General features: G+C 41.0%; 1 protein-coding gene across 1 annotated transcript in view; it reads right to left on the bottom strand.

The window, feature by feature from the left end:
• LOC138299145 (complement factor B-like) overlaps positions 1–19,197 on the bottom strand; it is a 179,550-nt gene that overhangs the window by 85,560 nt on the left and 74,793 nt on the right. Inside the window, exon 7 of the mRNA XM_069237205.1 lies at positions 12,074–12,212. Within this exon, the coding sequence (XP_069093306.1) occupies positions 12,074–12,212 (139 nt within the window). The remainder of the gene's footprint in view (positions 1–12,073; positions 12,213–19,197) is intronic.

The raw sequence follows: 19,197 nt of genomic DNA, 5'->3' as shown, positions 1-19,197 counted from the left end.
ACCCATGGTGGGTATAGCAGTGGTCCAGCCTGTCTTTTCCAAGAGTATTGTGTAGTATTCAGCAAGTCAAAGGTGTTATAACGAAGCGTCACTAGGCAAAGTGAGCGCCAGAGCGCACCATGCTCTTGCCATAGGTGGGGCAGTCCACCCGGACTGTGCAGCCATTAATGGTCAAACATAAATTGTGCTGCTTTAAATTAAAATGTGTACTGCCCATTAAGAAAAACTTACTTTGTTATGGATTGATAGTAAGTTTGTGTCCTTTGATATCAATACCTGTTTATGTACATATTTCGGGTAATCAAGAGAAGATATTTCAAATCCTCACTGTGGTCTTGTCACAGTTTTGAAATTATCATTTTCTTTTTTTTTTCAGGGAAAAAACAGTGTCTTATGATTCAAAATATTTTTGAAGACTTAATTGCAAGCCATTCTGGCACAACGGAGGGTCTAAAACAGGTGTTACTTCAAAGGGCACAGGAGGAAAAGCAGTTGTTAATGGACTGTGGCAGCCGAGGAAGTGCTGGAACACTTAAAAGGGTATTGCGTGAGCTCCAAGAGGAAGAGATTGCAGAGAAAAGATGCAAGGAAAAAAATAAAGCCAAGCAGAGTGGCCAGGATATTATAAGAGTTGCTATCCAAGCTCATGTTGAAAGGACATCTTCTCAGCCTGGAGAAGCAAGTTCACAGATTAACTTGCAGAAACTGGAAAACCTGGCCCTTTTAGCAGGGATGGCTAGTGTCCTTCATCCGAAATCTACAAACAAATATGAAGCAGTAGGTGGTGAAAATGAAACTTTCTTGGAGTCCCCTCTCAAATTCAAGGATCAAAGACAAAAACTTGCCTTCCCTTCACCACGTCACCAGCTGATACCCAAAAAACTATTTCCTACACAAGAAATGACTGCTTCACACAATGAAGTAACTCCTACTAGACCCTGCAAACGTGATCATAAAATGGCACCAAATTTGTTGACACCACAAGGTTTTTTGGCTCACAGTTCACAGTCACACAGTCTGGCCTACAGTGAATTTCCGTCTACAGCAACATTCACAGATGTGAATGTGAACCATACGCCTTGCCATGCTGACCCATTTACAAGCAACGAAAGAGGTGGCCTTGACGTAAGTAGAGCTAAATGAGTGCTGCCATAATACACAATTCCATATCTTTTTTCTTGATGACCATAACATACCTTTTTGCTGCTTAGACATATTTTTAATAACTACTTAATTTCTACCTTATTACAATCAATCAATCAATCAATCCTTATTACAGCATAGAATTAATATAGTGCCTTAATTTTGTCAACGTCCACATTAAGACTCATATTTATACCTTTAAAATGTGAATAAACAAATGGAAAAGTGCTTGAGCTGTACAATGTAAAAGATGGCTTGAAGATTGATTTCTTTTTTTTTTTTTTCCCCTTTTTTCCCCTCAGGACAATGAAGAATCCTTTCATTTGGTAACTGAGGAAAGTCCATCATTTCACACTGTGGTAATTTTTTTTATTACTTTTTAAGTTATATAGGAAATTATATTTCTAGTTTCACAGCCTAATTATGATTTGTTTTCTCTCTTAAGGAAATGGTATATAACTCATTGTCCATTATTAACCAGAATGAAAGCTATTCTGTTGGCCCTAGTTCCTGCCTGAATGAGGTTTGTGTACAGTTACAAGCAGAAGTGAATGCTTTACAAGCAGAAAACGAACATTTAAAAGGTAAGTGATATTCTACATAACCACGTAAACTGCAACAAATTTCCATTATGAAACCGTTTTTCCACCTAAACACCTACATGTCTGCTGTCTTTAAGAGCTCTTGTTGTTTTATTATAGCACAGTTACAAGGCACTTGCAACAGTGAGTTGGCTGTACAGCATTTGCAAGCTGCATTGTCTGCTTTGACAAGCTCAAGGAACTCACCATATATAGGAACCTCAAAAATATGCAGTCGGACATTCACTGTATAAAAGGTACTTGTTTTCTTTTCCACTCTATTGGCATACCATTTGTGTTGTAGTTTCTAAACATTCCTGAACATTTAAAGTTTATGCAGGATAAATTTTGTAGATTTCCTGCATGGGGAAACTTTCAAATCTTTCTGCATGCAATGTGTTTTAGTATGGCTGCTTTTATTTCAATGGAGCTAACCCAAAAATTCCTAAATATGGTTAGACATGTACCGATACCAAATCAACATACAAAACCCACCACTTCTAAATATATTTAAGTATGTAACTTAACATGATGGCAACTATTTAATAGTTTGTGTTATTTGCAGACTGACATGCAGCAGTTAGTGAAGGATTCAAATGATCCTTCACGGTTCAGAAATGTTCTTGTGCCAAAGAGAGAATTGCACAACGTCTTGGAGGAAGCCAAGGCAGCTCGGGATAGTGCAGGTTTCCTTCTGAATGGTGTCAGTGAAATCCTTTTTTCACCGAAAGAACTTGCATCTGCAAAAGGTATAACTAAAGCTCGTGCTGGAGAAGCTGCCCTAGATGAGGAGAAGGTTGATGCATTATTTGGTAAGATATTATAAATGTTCAAATTAACTTTCAGTCAATATAGGATTATGAAAATACATTATACCTCCAATGTTTGCATATGTGGTCCTTTATTAAATTATTGCACAAGGGCTCCATCACGCTTAACTAACAGCTGGGAGGTGTAATTTTGTAACTGTTTGTCCTGGGTTTGTGCTACAAATGACATGAAAATCTGGTGCAAGGCCTTGTGCTGGGATTTAATTTCCAAATATGTAGGTCTAGGTGTGTGTGGGGGGGGGTCAAAGTGGATGAATGTGCACTGGCAGACTGCACTGCTAAAAACACCGTGCTCACAGATTGTATTTAGACCTGATCAACTGTTCCATTAATTAGATCGGCCACCCTCTTCCTAGCACTTGGTTGTAAACTCCTATTTGAATTTCTGGTCAGAATGGTAGTTTCAAAGACTGTTTTGCAAATATGAATATTGAAGTAGAGTTCAGGCTCGACATAGCTGCGTTTTAAGATGGTTATATAAATGAAATCTGATATTGATTACTTTGTTTGCAGAGGACACATAGGTTTGTTTCAACACCTATATCTGTACTTGAATCAATCATTCTTTCAAATACGCCAGCATTTTAAAAGCTTGGGGATTTTTAAACACCCACTTGTGTGCAACACCCAGGTCCACATTGGCCAGATATTGACCCTCCAATATGCCCTTGTGTTTTTTGGGAAAATAATGTATAATGTGATGAAACAGCAAGCTTGTAGATCTGAGGTTTTCAAACTGGGGTGTGTTTAGCCCCATGGGTTTATGGGTATATTCCAGTGGGGCACAAATACCTTGTAAATGAAGATGGCCACGATGCGTGACTTTGTTTAATTAGTACTTTTCCAGGCTGTCCTAATTATGGGACAGTGTAATTTGCGTAATTTGATGTTGTGTAGTTATATGAAATCACAAGAATTACTTTTGTTGTTGTTCCCATCCCCCCGAAAAGGCAGACTATTTCATAACTAGGCAAATGGCGAGGCAGATAAGACAGCCTACTGCTTGGGGCAGGAACTATCATTAGTGTAGCTGGTGCATTAGGGACCAATAGGTCCAATAGGTGGAGGAGCTAAACACCACAGTTTGTGGAGTGGTGGTTTGTGTTCATTATCTGTTTTCTGTTGCTCATATTTACTCTTTTATATTTCCCACACTTAGTGCACATTTTGAGCTCCAGAAAAGTAACCTGCCACTATGGTCCCTGCCACTCATGCTTCCCCAAGTCATGTATGAAGTTGCGGAGGGAACTAAACTTCAACTTTTACTTATAGGGGCTCAATCCAAAAAAGGTTTAAGGGCCTTTGATGTAGAAGATCTTACCTCTTCCTGAAACACAAACCGATTTCCTAAGTCCACAACATGCTGCTTCACTCATAAGTTCATAAAGGAGCATTTTCTTTCTTTACCTTCTACATCCTCTTCATCAATGCCTTGCTCTCACCTCTGCCTTTTTGACCAAGTGCTATTAATGTTAAACTTATGAACCCTTGCGACCAAAACCATATCTTATCAGGCACACAACATGAGATATTAGATTGGAACATTTTAAAGGCAACCCAGCCGTATGAAAAAACTAAAATAGTGGTTGTAATATGATACTAATGTATGTTCATTTAATTTTTCAGAGTTTATGAAGTCTGTGTGCAGGGTAAACGGCTGGCCATCACTGGACAACAGAACTATGAGAAGGAAGCTGACTATAAAGATCTGCAATGCAAGAAGAGGACTAAAGAAAACTCCACATCTAGAAACAAACAACGAAGTTGCTGGTTTTCGTTGAATCTATTTGTTCTCCTTTGTAGCCTTCTGACTTTTCTTTTTGTTATCATACAGTGTCATGGGCTTTCTTTTGTTCTCTTGTTCAGTATCCTGGCCCCCATGGGGCTAATGATGTGCTTTAGATCAATAAAATGACATGATGACATACCCCTGTTAATCCTTTTTACATGAACCATTGTTTTGTTCAGTCTTTTGCCACTAGTCACTATGTAAAACAACTAATAATGTGCTGTACCTCAAAGTAAGGCAAGCCCCAGGGAGTCCGGAGCATGGGAAGTGAAGCACCACAAGTTAAGCTTTTCTGAATGGAAAGTTTAACTTAGTTGCAGGCAATTACAGTTGTATATATGGTATTTTTACAGCACCAATCTAACCAAAAAGCATGATTCTCAGAATTATTTCATACCAGTGCCCCCCTCTTGGTAGAGATTAAAAAGTAATCTTTCCAAAGCAGAAGAATAATGATCTGATTATTGGGACCAGATTGATGGAAGTTTTGTGTTTAGTTTGCTTATGTTTTATAACTCGGAACTAATGCAAACTCCTTTTCTGGATTTAAAAACTGAAGCAAATTGGTATTTGGTACGATACCTGTCCAAAGTGGGAAAACGTTTTTAAGTTTGCCTAGGCTAAGTCTAGCCTAGCACAATCATCTGAAAGTCCACATGTAGTCATGGTTTAGTAATCCACACTCATTCTGAAGTTGTCCTAAAATAATCATGAGTAATCCATGCTCATTCCTGAGTAGTCTTTAAATCATCCTAGAGTAATCCACACTCATCCTGAAATTGTCATGGGATCATTCCAAAATAATCAACAGCCATCCTGAAGCAGTAATAGGATCATCGAGGAATAACCCACAGTCATCCTGAAATTGTAGTGTGGTCATTACAGTGTAATCAACAGCCATCCTGAAGTGGTAATGGGATCATCGGGAAACCATCCACAGTCATCCTGAAACTGTTGTAGAATCATCCTAGAGTAATGCACAAGAATCAGTAAATTGTCTAGAGACCATCCTGGAGTAATTCACACTCATCCTGAAGTTGTCAATTAGTATTCGTGGAGTTGTAGAAGGTCATTACTCCCTGCCAGTGGAAGTCATCAGAACACCATCCTAGAGTAGTTTTTGTGATGATTCTAGAGTCATCTCATTTACATTTTTCAGTCTATACACACACTTCAGGATGGTTTGGGATGACTTCACCAGTTAATTGCAGGAATAGCCCAGCTGAAGTCATCAGATGACTTCAGAATGACTCCGGCAAGATCTTCCTTTTTGACTTGGGTATGCCTCTAGGTCTGAAGCATTCAGCCCACCCACTGCCCAAGGAAGAGTAAGCGTGTCCCAGCACACACATGGCTGCTTACCAGGCCCAGGCAGGTCGTTTGTTCACACACCTCTCTATGGTGCTAATGCTTGTGGATTCAGCCAGTCCCACTATCTTAAGATTGCTTTGAGATGAGCGGGCTTCCAATCCCTCCGCCTTAGCCTTTAAGGAAGAGATCACCTTCTCTATCTGCTTCTGAGATGTAGAGGTAGTAACTTGTTCATTCTCAACCTTCAAAACTCGCCTCTCGGCCATGTCAAGACCTTCTGCATGCTTGTCCAGTCATTCCGACATCTGATCCATCTGGTAGGACAGCACATCAATCTTACCATCTATTTTAGTGAGACTGTGCTTCATAGTGGTCAGAATGTGCCAGAGCTCGCTACCCATCTCCGGTCCCACTTCATCCTGACTAGCCTTATGTGTTGCTGCACCTTCATCATGAGGCTTGGTGGTTTTGCGCAGCTCAATAGAAGCTTGGGTTGTGTTCTTTCTGTTTTACCCATTGTGAACAGCTACCCCTAGGCCGCAGCAAGAGATACTACCAGCAGCACCGTCAGCTCCAGAAAGTGATGGATGAGGAGGCAAAATATCCTGTAGCCTGCCCCTCATTGCGTACTATGGACAATTATCCTTGCCAGGCCAAGTGAAGAAAGTCAACATTTGCCAAGAACAGAGCATGGTACTTTCAGTACCACAGGGGCCACAGCGACTCTGCTGAAGGCTCACTTGTTCTCCTTGCCGATCTGGCTCACGCCCAGGGTCCCACACACCAGAGAGCACAGGCAGGCCAACAGCCCTAGCTCCTCACCAGAGATGGGCAGTAATCCATGAACTGCAGTGACAAAGGGATTTATGTTACACGAGTCCGGTAATGCAGCAAAGTCCAAGAGGGGAAAGTGTCACTTTGTATCATTACTGCTCACCCGCGGCATCAGCCGATCACTGTAGTGTCACGCCAGTGACGCAACTGGTCGCGGGCACTACCATGTCATTAAGTAAAACATTAGGGGAGCCTGTTAGACTCCGTGTTGTAGTGCAGTGTTACGACCCCATGGTCACGTGTATGACAGCTAATAAACGTTTAGGTGGCCGGCAGGGCGGGGTCAATGATGTCCACGTAGGTGATGAGAAAGTGCATCAGCTGAGCCACCAAGAGAGGCAAATGTGTCCATGTGAGTTAATAAGGCACTGCCAGAGCACTGCACTTGCCGATCCGCGACACCACAGATCACTTTACTGATTTAACGCCTCAGGCACTTTATGGCATGCTGTTGATATGTGCACCATGTGCACACAAGATACCACACTTTTAGTAGAGCCATCTTGAAGAGGATCAGCATCTCATGCAACAGGACTTGGAAAAGTCTCACTCAACCTCCCGAAATCCCAGTGGATCTTCTTCCTCTTCACCTCCGTTAGGCCTCCCATTGAGGATGATCATATTAGTTATTTTAATTTGAAAGAGCATTACTTCAAACAGCAGAGTGCTAGATATATTTCAAATATTCTGGTTAAGCAGGGTGGTCTACTTAAATTACAACATGCAAATAAATGAAGTCCATCTCCATCCAAGAGGCACAAAAAAGTAATTTCCTTAGTGTGCTTCCACTTCCTGAAGTTAGCCTTAGGTAAAGTTTTCCACTGGAGTTCAGCGGTAGTTAAAAAAACAGGAGCAATCAAGTTTTGTGGCTGTTTTTTTATTCAGGCTAATTAGGCATGGAACGCTTGGTCAAGTATGAAATGTGCGCTAGGTGTCGCATGCAGGAGGTGAATCAACAGGCTGACTGACATGGAAAAATACGACCACCTTTGGCAGAAAACGAGGATGCATAAATAGCACTACACTGTCCTTATTCTACGTGAATAGCGCTTTGAGTGACAAAGCCTGAAGTCTGATAACGCTCAGCAGGGAACTGAAGACAACCAAGAAACCCACTTGCCAGAATTGGACCTGAAGAGGGCAAGAATGCTGCCTCTCAAAAGGTGTGCCTAGTAGTCTAATATGGACCATAATGAGGTCTTACTTGGGGCTGGCACTGCATAGGGAGATGTCACTCTTGTTAAAACACATTTACATAAATTCCTTCAAGGTACGGTGTGAAAAAACAAACTGGTGTTCTCTGTTTTGAAGGTATGCTGCAGTTGCAGCTAAATGAAACATATAGGGGGTTATTCTAACTTTGGAGGAGTGTTAATCTGTCCCAAAAGTGACGGTAAAGTGACGGATATACCACCAGCCGTATTACGAGTTCCATAGGATATAATGGACTCGTAATACGGCTGGTGGTAAATCCGTCACTTTTCCGTCACTTTTGGGACGGATTAACACCTCCTCCAAAGTTAGAATAACCCCCATAGATGTTTCCTACCCAGAACGAGGACGATACATTTTAACTGTTTTGAAGATTTGGACAAGAAGCAGTAGAGAAACAGGAAGTGGAGAGCCATCTTGCAGCAGTTAGCATTCTAGTTGTGCCAGAGAGGGTTCATAAGCACGCTTGCTGTGCAGGCATGCGCACCGGATGCACCCATCTGGATCTGGCCAGGAATAGCGGCTAACCATAATGCCTATTTACAGGCATATTCTGCCAAACAAGTATTTTAAAGCACCAAATTGTAACGTGCAACCCGTCTGCTGAGTTCTAAATCAGGTCAATTCTAAGTTCTAAGTTGCCAATTGAGTCAATCAAGGATGTTGATCTTCTGTTGCTTAACTTAGTGCCAGGTGATATGACCTTTACTTTCTTTGTTGTCTGCCGAAGTCCACATTACAGGAGTGGCTTTCCAACATTATTCTTTCATGTGGTGTGTTAATTATTAATTAATCATAGTAACTTGATTATTGTAGGAGATTATAACTACTGGGCAGATGAACTTGAATTGAGCCCTAAATGCCAGCTGTGAGGAAATGGAATGCATTATATGGTGTGGTTGTGAGACCTCACTGTGTAATACACTTACCAACCCCTTTAAAACCATTAGGTTTAGTTTGTCAAACCTTCAACTCTACTCTGGGTTTGGTTGTGAGCAGAAAGTCTTACATAAAGCATTTAAACAGCATCAACACAATTGCAGAAGAAATCGAAAAGACACCACAGAAATCCAACGCCAATTAAAAAAAAAGTTCTCTGTATTTTCAAGCACCACAACAAAAAAGATCCAACGGAGGGTTCCAGAGATATAGAATTTACAAGGTGTAGTTAATCAAAGCATTTCAATCAACTGCAAACAAGCATTGGCAAATTCAACAAATTTTAGTAAAAAGTTTGGACAAGATGTAGGTCCGCCTATTAGCAGTTGGAAAATCAAAACACTATCTGCCCCTTGGTTTTCTTAGGATTTAATGGAAACTAAATTATGTACAAGGCACCTGGAGCAGAAAAGGCATAGCAAAAACTAAGACATTTGTAAAGTAAAATACAAGAAGGGTCTAACAAGTTATAACAAATTGATTACACAAACGAAGATCACCTACTACTCAAAAAGGGCTTTGTAAGCCCAAAACCCCCAGATAGAAACCTTTAAGATCATGCACAGCCTCTTGTCTATGAACAGAATTAGTCAACCTACAAAGATTTCTCAAGGACGCTACCATGATCTGAATAGGTTCTTTACTGAATAGATAAGATCAATTAAAGAGGCCATCAGATATAGCCCTAAGATTGGGATTGAGAAGTTAGAGGAGAAGAAACAACACCACATAAAGTTAGCCACCTTTACACCTCTATCTTTAAAATCGGGGTCCCCCCAAGCATTATGCAGTTTGTAGTGCAGGCCACAAATAAGGCCACTTCATGACCTATTAAATTCCTCTTTGAAGATGGGAATATTTCCTTATGATTTTTTAAAAAGTCATAGTGCTACCTCTATTAAAAAAAGCTGGTGATGGCCTAAAGGTAGTAAAGACCTACTGCATCATCTCACTATTGCCTTACTGAGCCAGAATCCTTGAATCTCATGTTGCCCAGGAACTTAGTACACATTTGTAAAACTCTACGCAGCACAAGCAGGCTTTTGCCCCAAACATAACACCAAACCTGCGCTACTATCAGTCATTTATGACCGTAAGTAGGACTTGGACAAGGCCATGTTTTGGCATTAGTCCTCCTTGTTCTGCAGCCGTTGACACGAGGACCATGCTTTCCTGCTCCACCATGCAACGGCTATAGGTATTTCTGAGATGGCACATAAACTGATGACCTCATTTCTGAATAGCAAAACTCAGGCAGTACAATTGTCCTCATTTAGGATGGTGGAGGTTAAAATTGACAGTGGGGTCCCACAAGGGTTAGCCCTCTTGCTTCATATATTCAACATTTACATTCAAGCCCTGATAAAGGAACTGATTCATAGACGGTTTCTAACATTTAATTATGCCGAAAACTCCCAGGTTTTATCTTGATGGTCAAGCTGCGTCCCAGTCTCTGTTTCAAGAAATAATGCGCTTTATCAGTAGTTGAAAGAGGAGTAGTTGTCTAAACTTGAATACGGAGAAAACCCAAATAGTGTTTTCTAATGGCAATTTTACATCCTGGTCCAATGGGACCATTACTGGTACCGAAGCCAGCAGCAAGAAGTTTAGGAAGAGTACTTGACACACAGCTTTCATTAAGACAGCAAATTAACATTGTGGTCTCAAAATGTGTTTTTACTTTATTGACCAATTAGAAATAACAACCGTTTTTATCTGCTGATGCAATGAGGACTAATATGGCAGCGATCATCAGCGTAACCTACTGCTGATGAATGCTGCCATAATAGTCCTCATTGCGACTATGCAAAAGCACTTATTTGGCCTCCCAAACTGCAACATTGCGAGACTACAAATGCTTCAGATCGCAATGCTTAGGTTGGTGTTCAAAGCCCCTCGCAGATCACACACCCTACTCCTTCTGAAACGGCTCCATTGGTTTCAGTGAAGCAGCATATATTCAGTTTAAAACTTGTTGCTTAGTCTTCAAGGTCCTGCATGGGACTTTGTTCCTACACAGCCATTGTTTTGATGGTGGCAAGTTTTTGCAAGTCAAAGGTCGGATGTTGCAGGTTCTCTGTGTTAGCTCCGACTCACTGGAACTCTATCTAACTGCATATGATTGAACTAAAAACATTCAGGAAAGCTTTAAAAACCTGCCTCTTTGTGAAAGCATATGAATTGCGCCCCTCAGGTTGGCCTCACGTTCCAGTTGTTTTAATCTCTCTCTCAGGTACTGTTAGTGCCATGATACTCCTGCATGAATGAGCCCTCTATACATATTGAATAACATAACATCTGCACCTGAGCCTTGATTTATGCTGCATAAACATCTCAAACTGAAGGAGACCTGCCTAGACTCACAAGAAGGAGGACACACAGGTAAAGGGGGTGGATGTGCAGTACGCCAATGTGCTGTAGCTTAAGCACCAGTGTAGTTTATTTTACATGGCAATATAACCTGTGTGGCATTCCATTTTAAATGTGAATATTAGAGTACTTTTCTTTTCCAAGTAAAGCACTGTGTTGGAGAATCCATTATTGTGCTGCTGGGAGGTTAATGAGTTGTAAGCTTGCACATCTCCACATTATGTCCCTGAGAAGCTTGTGACTGCTCACCATCGCTACCATAAAAAGTTAAGTGCTGGAGGGGTTTTTACTTGGCCCAGTGTGCAAAGTCATAGTAGGAAGTAATGCAGGACATCATAGGCCATTGACTGCAGCCGCATGGCTGAGGCCCAGTAGCTCCTGTTTACCCCACAGGGTATGCTGGATACACAGCAGGTAAGTTTTCTTTATTAGAGTCAATGTGATACTCCCAGCACAGCCGCAAACTCATGCCCGCCCTGGAGACAGAGCATTAGTGAAAGGCGGACTGGATGTTTGTAGCTGACAGTCTGTCTTTCTCTTTGTATGCAGCAACCTGGCCTGCATTACAAAGGGGGTAGAGCTCCCTCTGCAGGTAGTTGCAGCAAGTGACTGCATTAATCTGCAGCAAGGTGCCTGCGGGGGTGCTTTCAAGGTGCATGCACTCTCTTTGTGGAGCATAGTGGGGCACTCTCTTTGTGGTGCACAGTCAGTGCACTTCCTAAAAGCTCCATTTCCTCTCGGCCTGCGTTTATAATATGGAGCAGGTACAGAGGCAAAGCGTTCACTCATTTGCGTGGGCCACACCATCATTGAAAAGAAGGAACACGCCCTTTAGGATCGGGCCATTGCTACATGTGTGCCGCTGGCATGATCTGCATTAGAGAAGGAGCTGTACAAGCATCTGCAACCCCTTCTGTAATACCAAAGTGTCTCCTGGGAGCCGGAAACGAGTGGACCCCCCATTAGCTCTTGGGGCACTCTATATAATACGGCCCTTTGCACTCATTTATCAGGTCCTGCGCGACAAATCATGAAAGAACTAAAGAACTGTGTCAACAACTCACCACTGAAATCAAATGCCTGCAGCAGTTCAATGACCTTGGCAGCATCAGTGGCTGCATCATCTTCCAGGTCAACTATTGTCTTCGCTTCTGTGGCATAGGTAATGATGGTGTACCTTGGTGTGATGTCGTAGGTTGAGATCTACAGAAGGAAGTACACATTACTGAAATGATCTGCAATCCCATGGCTCTCTGCCCAAAGTTTAAAAAAACAGCTAACACAGGATAGATTCACATTCAATTATTATGAATGTGGTTCAGCCCCATTTCCACTGATTCGCATTTTCTTAGATCAGTAAAATAATAAATGGTTCCTTTAATATCGTGGCAGTTCTTAACCTTTTGACTCAAGTGGACCCTCACTGGCTCACTAATAAAAGTCAGGAACCCCATCTTAAGCAGTTTCTACAATTTAAACCTCAAAACAATTCGCAAAAATAGAAAAATCAAGTATACATCAAACAAATATACAAAACATAAATTAATAGATTTTATTCATATAGAAAAAAAATACAAAAAACAAAATTTAAATTTTAATGGAGCTTTTCTAAACGTAGTTTTATTTCTACAAGATGAAGCAATATGCTAGACCAGTGGTTCCCAACCATTTGATTTCTGTGGACCCCCACTTTAACTCTAATGGAACCTATGGACCCCTCACCCCCCTGAATCATCATTGGAATCTGGGGAGTCCACCTGAGTCATTACTGGAAGCTAGGAACCAAATTTTTCAATATTTATTAATTTTCTAAGCAGCCGCGGACCCCCTGAGAAGGCTTTGCGGACCCCACTGGTCCCCGGACCACAGGTTGGGAACTACTGTGCTAGACTCTAGCATATCACCTTGCCTTTTCTGCTAAAGCTGCACACTCTCTTTTTTTTAGCCCTTACCAGTGCTTGAATTGAAGCCATCAATCGTCCCTGCTAGATGCTAGATGCTGTACTTGTTCTGCTCCTGTAAGTCAGTCTAAGGATAGGAACTTGATTTTCAGCCTCTAATTTTAAATTCCTTCACATTTACAGACATTTACAAGTTCAGTTTTGCTTTTGTCATCCATATATCCTTTATTAATCTGCTCATATTATTTAATTTCCTTAACAGTCATGGACCACCTGAGTAGGCGCTGTGGGCCCTCTGGAGTCTGCAGACCAGATGTTATTAAATGGTGTCTTAGTGAAATCACTTTATGATATGATACAATAGAATTTGTAAAGTGCACACCTACCAAGGGCTTTCTGGGGTTGGTCACCAACAGAGTAAAAAGGATCAGCTGGGTGAGAGTTAGAAATGCCACGTTTTCAGCTTTTTATCAAAAAGCGGCTTATGTAGAGTATACTCGACAAAGTTGGATGGCATGCAAACATCTAAGTTGTGAAGCAATGCCCTTCGCTCAGATTACTCAGGAACTGAGTTGTGTGGTTTGCCTAGGTGTGTAGGTCTATTAATTCCACCAGATGATTCAAGAACTAAGGTGCCTGATCTTGCTCATTAAAGCTACGCTGGAATGTAAGCTATGAAACGTAGGATGAGGCAGGAATTTGGTGACCTGGCGTTAAGGCAGTGGACACATATGTACAAGATTGTGATTCTTGTGTTTTCAGCAGAAAGTCACAAGTAGTATGTTCTTATTCAGTTACTCCTGTGGAATAAACTTGCTTTTGACTTTTCTGGACTGTATAAAATTTTGTGAAGAAGATCAAAGTATGCCTTTGTTTTAACTGACTATGTAAGTGGCTGTAGGTTAGATTTGTAGATAATGTCAATACCCATATCGTCATAGAATAAAGGATCAGCTGCAATTAGGATCAGTAAATGGAGTGTCTTAGAAATAGGTTTTAAAGTATATATTATGGGCAATGAGGACTGCACCACATATGAGTATGGACGTGTCTGCTTTTATTGAGAGGTGGAGATCCAGCATCAAAATTGAAGTGTGGTTATGGGCAAAGGGATGAAGATAAATGAAAGAAAGTTACTAAGCAGTCAAACAAAAGATATGCAGTAAGCTCATATGCAACGCACCATCCCTATTTATATCCCTTAGTACATAAGCATAAGTAGAAAACATGAAACGTATTGTAAAATTTCAAACAGCGTGCAACTACACCATAGTTCCTACTGCAATAAGGAAATCGGCGGGGCTGAAAGACAGCTCCACTAAGAAATACTCCAAAAAAGTGGTGCACTGCAAACTGTACAGAAAACAATATACAAACGGACAAAGCCAGTGTAACAACGTGAAAGAAAAAGTATTTCAGGTTTAATATTTCGTTGACAGTCCAAAATATTGACTTATTGCCACCCAAATGGGCAATGTAGATTGTGACAACAAATGATATAGAAACAAAAAACGAAGAGCCTTATGTCCTTGCAATCGTAGCAAATTCAAGAACAGGTGATAAGTTCACAAAGAGTAGCCAACGCGTTTCGCCCAGCATAGGGCTTCTTCAGGGCTGTAACATAACCAGAGAAAACATATATATTCTATACTCCAGCGCCAAATGAGTGAATAGAAGTATAAAAGTAAAAGTACCAAAGCCAAAAAAGAAGATAAAGTTAAAGATAGGTTTACAAGAAAAAATCATTCAGAAAGATCAGTCAGAAAATGTGTATACCGACGAATATTTAAAGTTAGCCAACCTGTGCACGACAGGTTCTAGGTCATGCATTCGCATAATGTGCAGCGTGTACCGATAATAAAGAAAAGGAAAGGTAATTCTAATAGTGTAAATTTAACAAATTAGTAATACGTATAATAAAAAAGTAAAAATGCCAACAGTAAGGAGGAACTGATTATCTGGTTGTGCAAGAAAAAATCTGGAGGAAACGTACCCTGAAAGGTATCCAGTCAATAGTAACGCAATGTATATTGGTATATCAGTTACCTAAAGAACAGATTCCAAAATGGATATAATAAATGAATTGAGTAACAGGACTTATGGGCTGTTGAATCAATAAACTCTCATGGTTCAATAAAAAGAAGAAAAGAAAAAGTGAGGAGAGAGAGGCTTACCATGGTGTGGTCTTTTAAAAAAGTAACTCTGCAAAATGGGTGATCTGAAAAAACATGGAAAGTAACATGTAGCCAGCCCAATATGTGGCACAGGGAAGGAAAATTATATCTGAAAATCAAAAACCAACCCTGTGAATTATATACAAAATAAGTAATAAGCGAAAACGCACGAGAATCAGTAAGAAATGGGAACCGTGCGAGGTTCCACAAAGGCTTACCGTCTGTGGAAAAGTAAAGTATGGGGCGGCTGCCAAGTAAATCGGTGTCAAAAAGCAGTCCGAACGGCCGCCGGAGCGCCCGTGTGGCCGGCGTTTGGCTCTAATTGCAGGAAGGCCGGCTGCGATACGGGAGACACAACGCGAAACAAAAAAACGGTCCCGAAGGCACGAGATATGTGCCCGGAATCTGGAAATGGGAGTATCGGTCTCTCTGACGTGAGGAAAAATAAAAATAAATATAGAAGACGGACCAAAACCGCCACCATGTTGGGAAAAGTGTTATAAAGAAAGAGCATCCACCAAGTGAATATATTGAAGAAATATATAACCAGTATTGTTGTGTCCAGGAAATGAGAAAAGTGACTGATCAGTATGTTTCACAGAGCTGCTAGAATAAGCCAAAATTATTGAAGATAATAGTAGGATGTGAACAGTGAGAAACAGAGAATAACAGTTAAAGATAATAAACCACCAAAAATAATATTAATAGTGATGAGGAAGGGAGTAACAAAGAAGAAAAATCAGAGCAAAGGAGAAGTGGAACCATAAAAAGACCCCAACGAGAGTGATGTGTCCATATGGCTCAAGTTGAAACATGTATAATACAGTAAATAAACTATGTGACCATTTAAATAGAAAATCATTGAAAAAGATGCAAAACATTTGGGACAACGTATGAGTCCGAGCGCCCATAATAATAGAACATAATGCACAAATGAAGCGAATAACAGTAAAATGTAACAAAATAAGTAGTAATCAATCCATAACAGGTACAAAGAAAAGATACTGTTGTATAACCATAAAAGGAATGATATTCGAGAGAAATTGACAGGTTATAAGAAATAATGAAATTCGTGGTCCCTATTATGGCCTCGGTCTACCGCTTGTAAGCGACAGATCCAGGCCGCCTCTTTCTGGCGCAGGATCATTTCTCTATTGCCCCCTCTGGGATGGGCAGGAACGTGTTCAATGCCATGAAACCAAATTATTGGATCATTAAGATGAGTTAGTGTCATATGTGTGGCAAGTGGGTATTTGGAGTCATGTTTTTTTTATGGCTCGCAGATGTTCCTGTATTCTGAGTTTCAAGGGGCGTATGGTACTGCCCACGTAAACCTTATTAAATGCACAACCCAAGATGTAAACAACAAATTTGGTGTTACAATTAATAAATTGGTGAATGGTGAAACACCTCAAATTATGATAGCAGAAGTCCTTGATTTTATCACGACCAAAGATACAAACATTACAGCCATGACAGGTATAAAAACCCTTTGGTTTTATTGGAAGCCAAGGGGCAGGACAGGTGGAAGCAATGTAACTGGGACACAAGTGATCTCTAAGAGTGAGCCCTCTTCGGTAGGTGATCCTAGGTTTATTGGATATTATTCCTTTCAAGCGCGTAACATCAGTTAGGAGGGGCCAGTGACGTTTGAGAATTTTTAAAATGCCCTGGCTGTGGGCCGTGTACCGGGTCACAAAGGATAGAAAGTTCTTTCCAGTCTGCCTGGTTCCCTGCATCTTAGTCACCAATGTATCTTTCCTGGGAGTCTTCATAATACGACGAACTGCCCGTGTTAGACTATGGGCATCATAGCCCCTGTTAATGAACCGATCTCGTATATGCTGAATTTGTGTACGAAAAATATCGTTGGTACTGCAGTTTCGTCTGACGGGTACCATTTCCCCATAAGGGATGTTGTGAATGACCGAAACGGGTTCGGCACTGGTGGCATGGAGGAGACTGTTACATGCAGTGGATTTTCTAAAAAGTGCACTCTGTAGCGACTCTTATCTCTGATACTGACTCCTCGATTCAGTTGGTCTCTGATCTTCATGATGTACAGTTACTCATGTCTTTAGATGACGACAGCAGGGCGATAGAAGATATTCGGGCAGATTTGGGGATGTCCGAGAAAATTGAAAGAACTACGAGATTCAAACCACGATCCAAATTCATACTGGCCTATACTCACAGTAACATTGAGCTATTTGCTAAAAGAGTCTCCTCAGACTTACACCACACATTAAATACTCGTATTTATAACTGGCGTCAGGTGGATAATTTGCTGACTACAGAAAGGGCAGCTCTTCTGAACCTTAAGAACGATCCATCCATTGTTATACGTGAGGCCGATAAGGGAGGTAACGTGGTGCTCATGAACCATAGGGACTACATGGAGGAAATTAACAGACAACTAGCCGACACCACCTTCTATAAACACCTCACACACAATCCTATTGGTGGTTTAATTGACTTCATCAACAATAAGCTGTGGGGTTGGCACGAATCAGGGCTACTCTCTGATGACAAATTTAAATACCTAAGTGTCTCAAGCCCCAAATTTCCGTGCATCTACATACTTCCCAATGTACATAAGGGTGGTAATTTTCCCCCCGGAAGACCCATTATTTCTGGAATCGATTCTCCTACAGAAAAAATAGCCGAATATGTCGATTTCTTTTTACAGAAATTTGTTATCAATTTGCCCTCCTATATACAGAATAGCAAATATATCCTCAATAAATTTGACGACTTTACCTGGTCCGAAGACCTCTTCTTTGTAACCATGGATGTACATAGCCTATACACATGCATATGTAAACCCTTTGGGATCCAAGCAGTCACCATGTTTCTTAATACCAGGACTGCTGACTGTTTTGCACATAATCAGATGCTCCTTCAGATGATTGACATTATTTTGTCCAGGAATTATTTTCTGCATGACAACGAATGGTACCAACAGACACAAGGGACGTCGATGGTTTCAAAATTTGCCCCATCATATGCCTGTTTATTCGTGAGCTGGTATGAAAAAATACATGCCTGGGGGAAAATGGCATCGCCCTGGACTGACTTTATTGTTTTCTGGGGGCATTACATTGATGATATCATTATTATTTGGAATGGGACTATTGATCAGCTTAATGAATATCACGCCTTCCTTAATAACAACCCTTACAATGTACAACTTAGCTTACAGCATCATAGGAACACTATTGATTTCTTAGACATCACTTTTTTCATACAAGATAACAGCATACAGAGTGTACTTTTTAGGAAATCCACTGCATGTAACAGTCTCCTCCATGCCACCAGTGCCCACCCCGTTTTGGTCATTCACAACATCCCTTATGGGGAAATGGTACGCGTCAGACGAAACTGCAGTACCAATGATATTTTTCTAACACAAATTCAGCATACACGAGATCGGTTCATTAACAAGGGCTATGATGCCCATAGTCTAACACGGGCAGTTCGTCATATTATGAAGACTCCCAGGAAAGATACATTGGCGACTAAGATGCAGGGAACCAGGCAGACTGGAAAGAACTTTCTATCCTTTGTGACCCGGTACACGGCCCACAGCCAGGGCATTTTTAAAATTCTCAAACGTCACTGGCCCCTCCTAACTGATGTTCCGGGCTTGAAAGGAATAATATCCAATAAACCTAGGATCACCTACCGAAGAGGGCTCACTCTTAGAGATCACTTGTGTCCCAGTTACATTGCTTCCACCTGTCCTGCCCCTTGGCTTCCAATAAAACCAAAGGGTTTTTATACCTGTCATGGCTGTAATGTTTGTATCTTTGGTCGTGATAAAATCAAGGACTTCTGCTATCATAATTTGAGGAGTTTCACTATTCACCAATTTATTAATTGTAACACCAAATTTGTTGTTTACATCGTGGGTTGTGCATGTAATAAGGTTTACGTGGGCAGTACCATACGCCCCTTGAAACTCAGAATACAGGAACATCTGCGAGCCATAAAAAAACATGACTCCACATACCCACTTGCCACACATATGACACTAGCTCATCTTAAGGATCCAATAATTTGGTTTCATGGCATTGAACACGTTCCTGCCCATCCCAGAGGGGGCAATAGAGA

This window comes from Pleurodeles waltl, chromosome 6 (assembly GCF_031143425.1).
Source record: "Pleurodeles waltl isolate 20211129_DDA chromosome 6, aPleWal1.hap1.20221129, whole genome shotgun sequence".
NCBI classification, from domain to species: Eukaryota; Metazoa; Chordata; class Amphibia; order Caudata; family Salamandridae; genus Pleurodeles; species Pleurodeles waltl.
The sequence above is the reverse complement of the archived record's forward strand: the minus strand, read 5'-3'. Positions and strand labels throughout refer to the sequence as shown.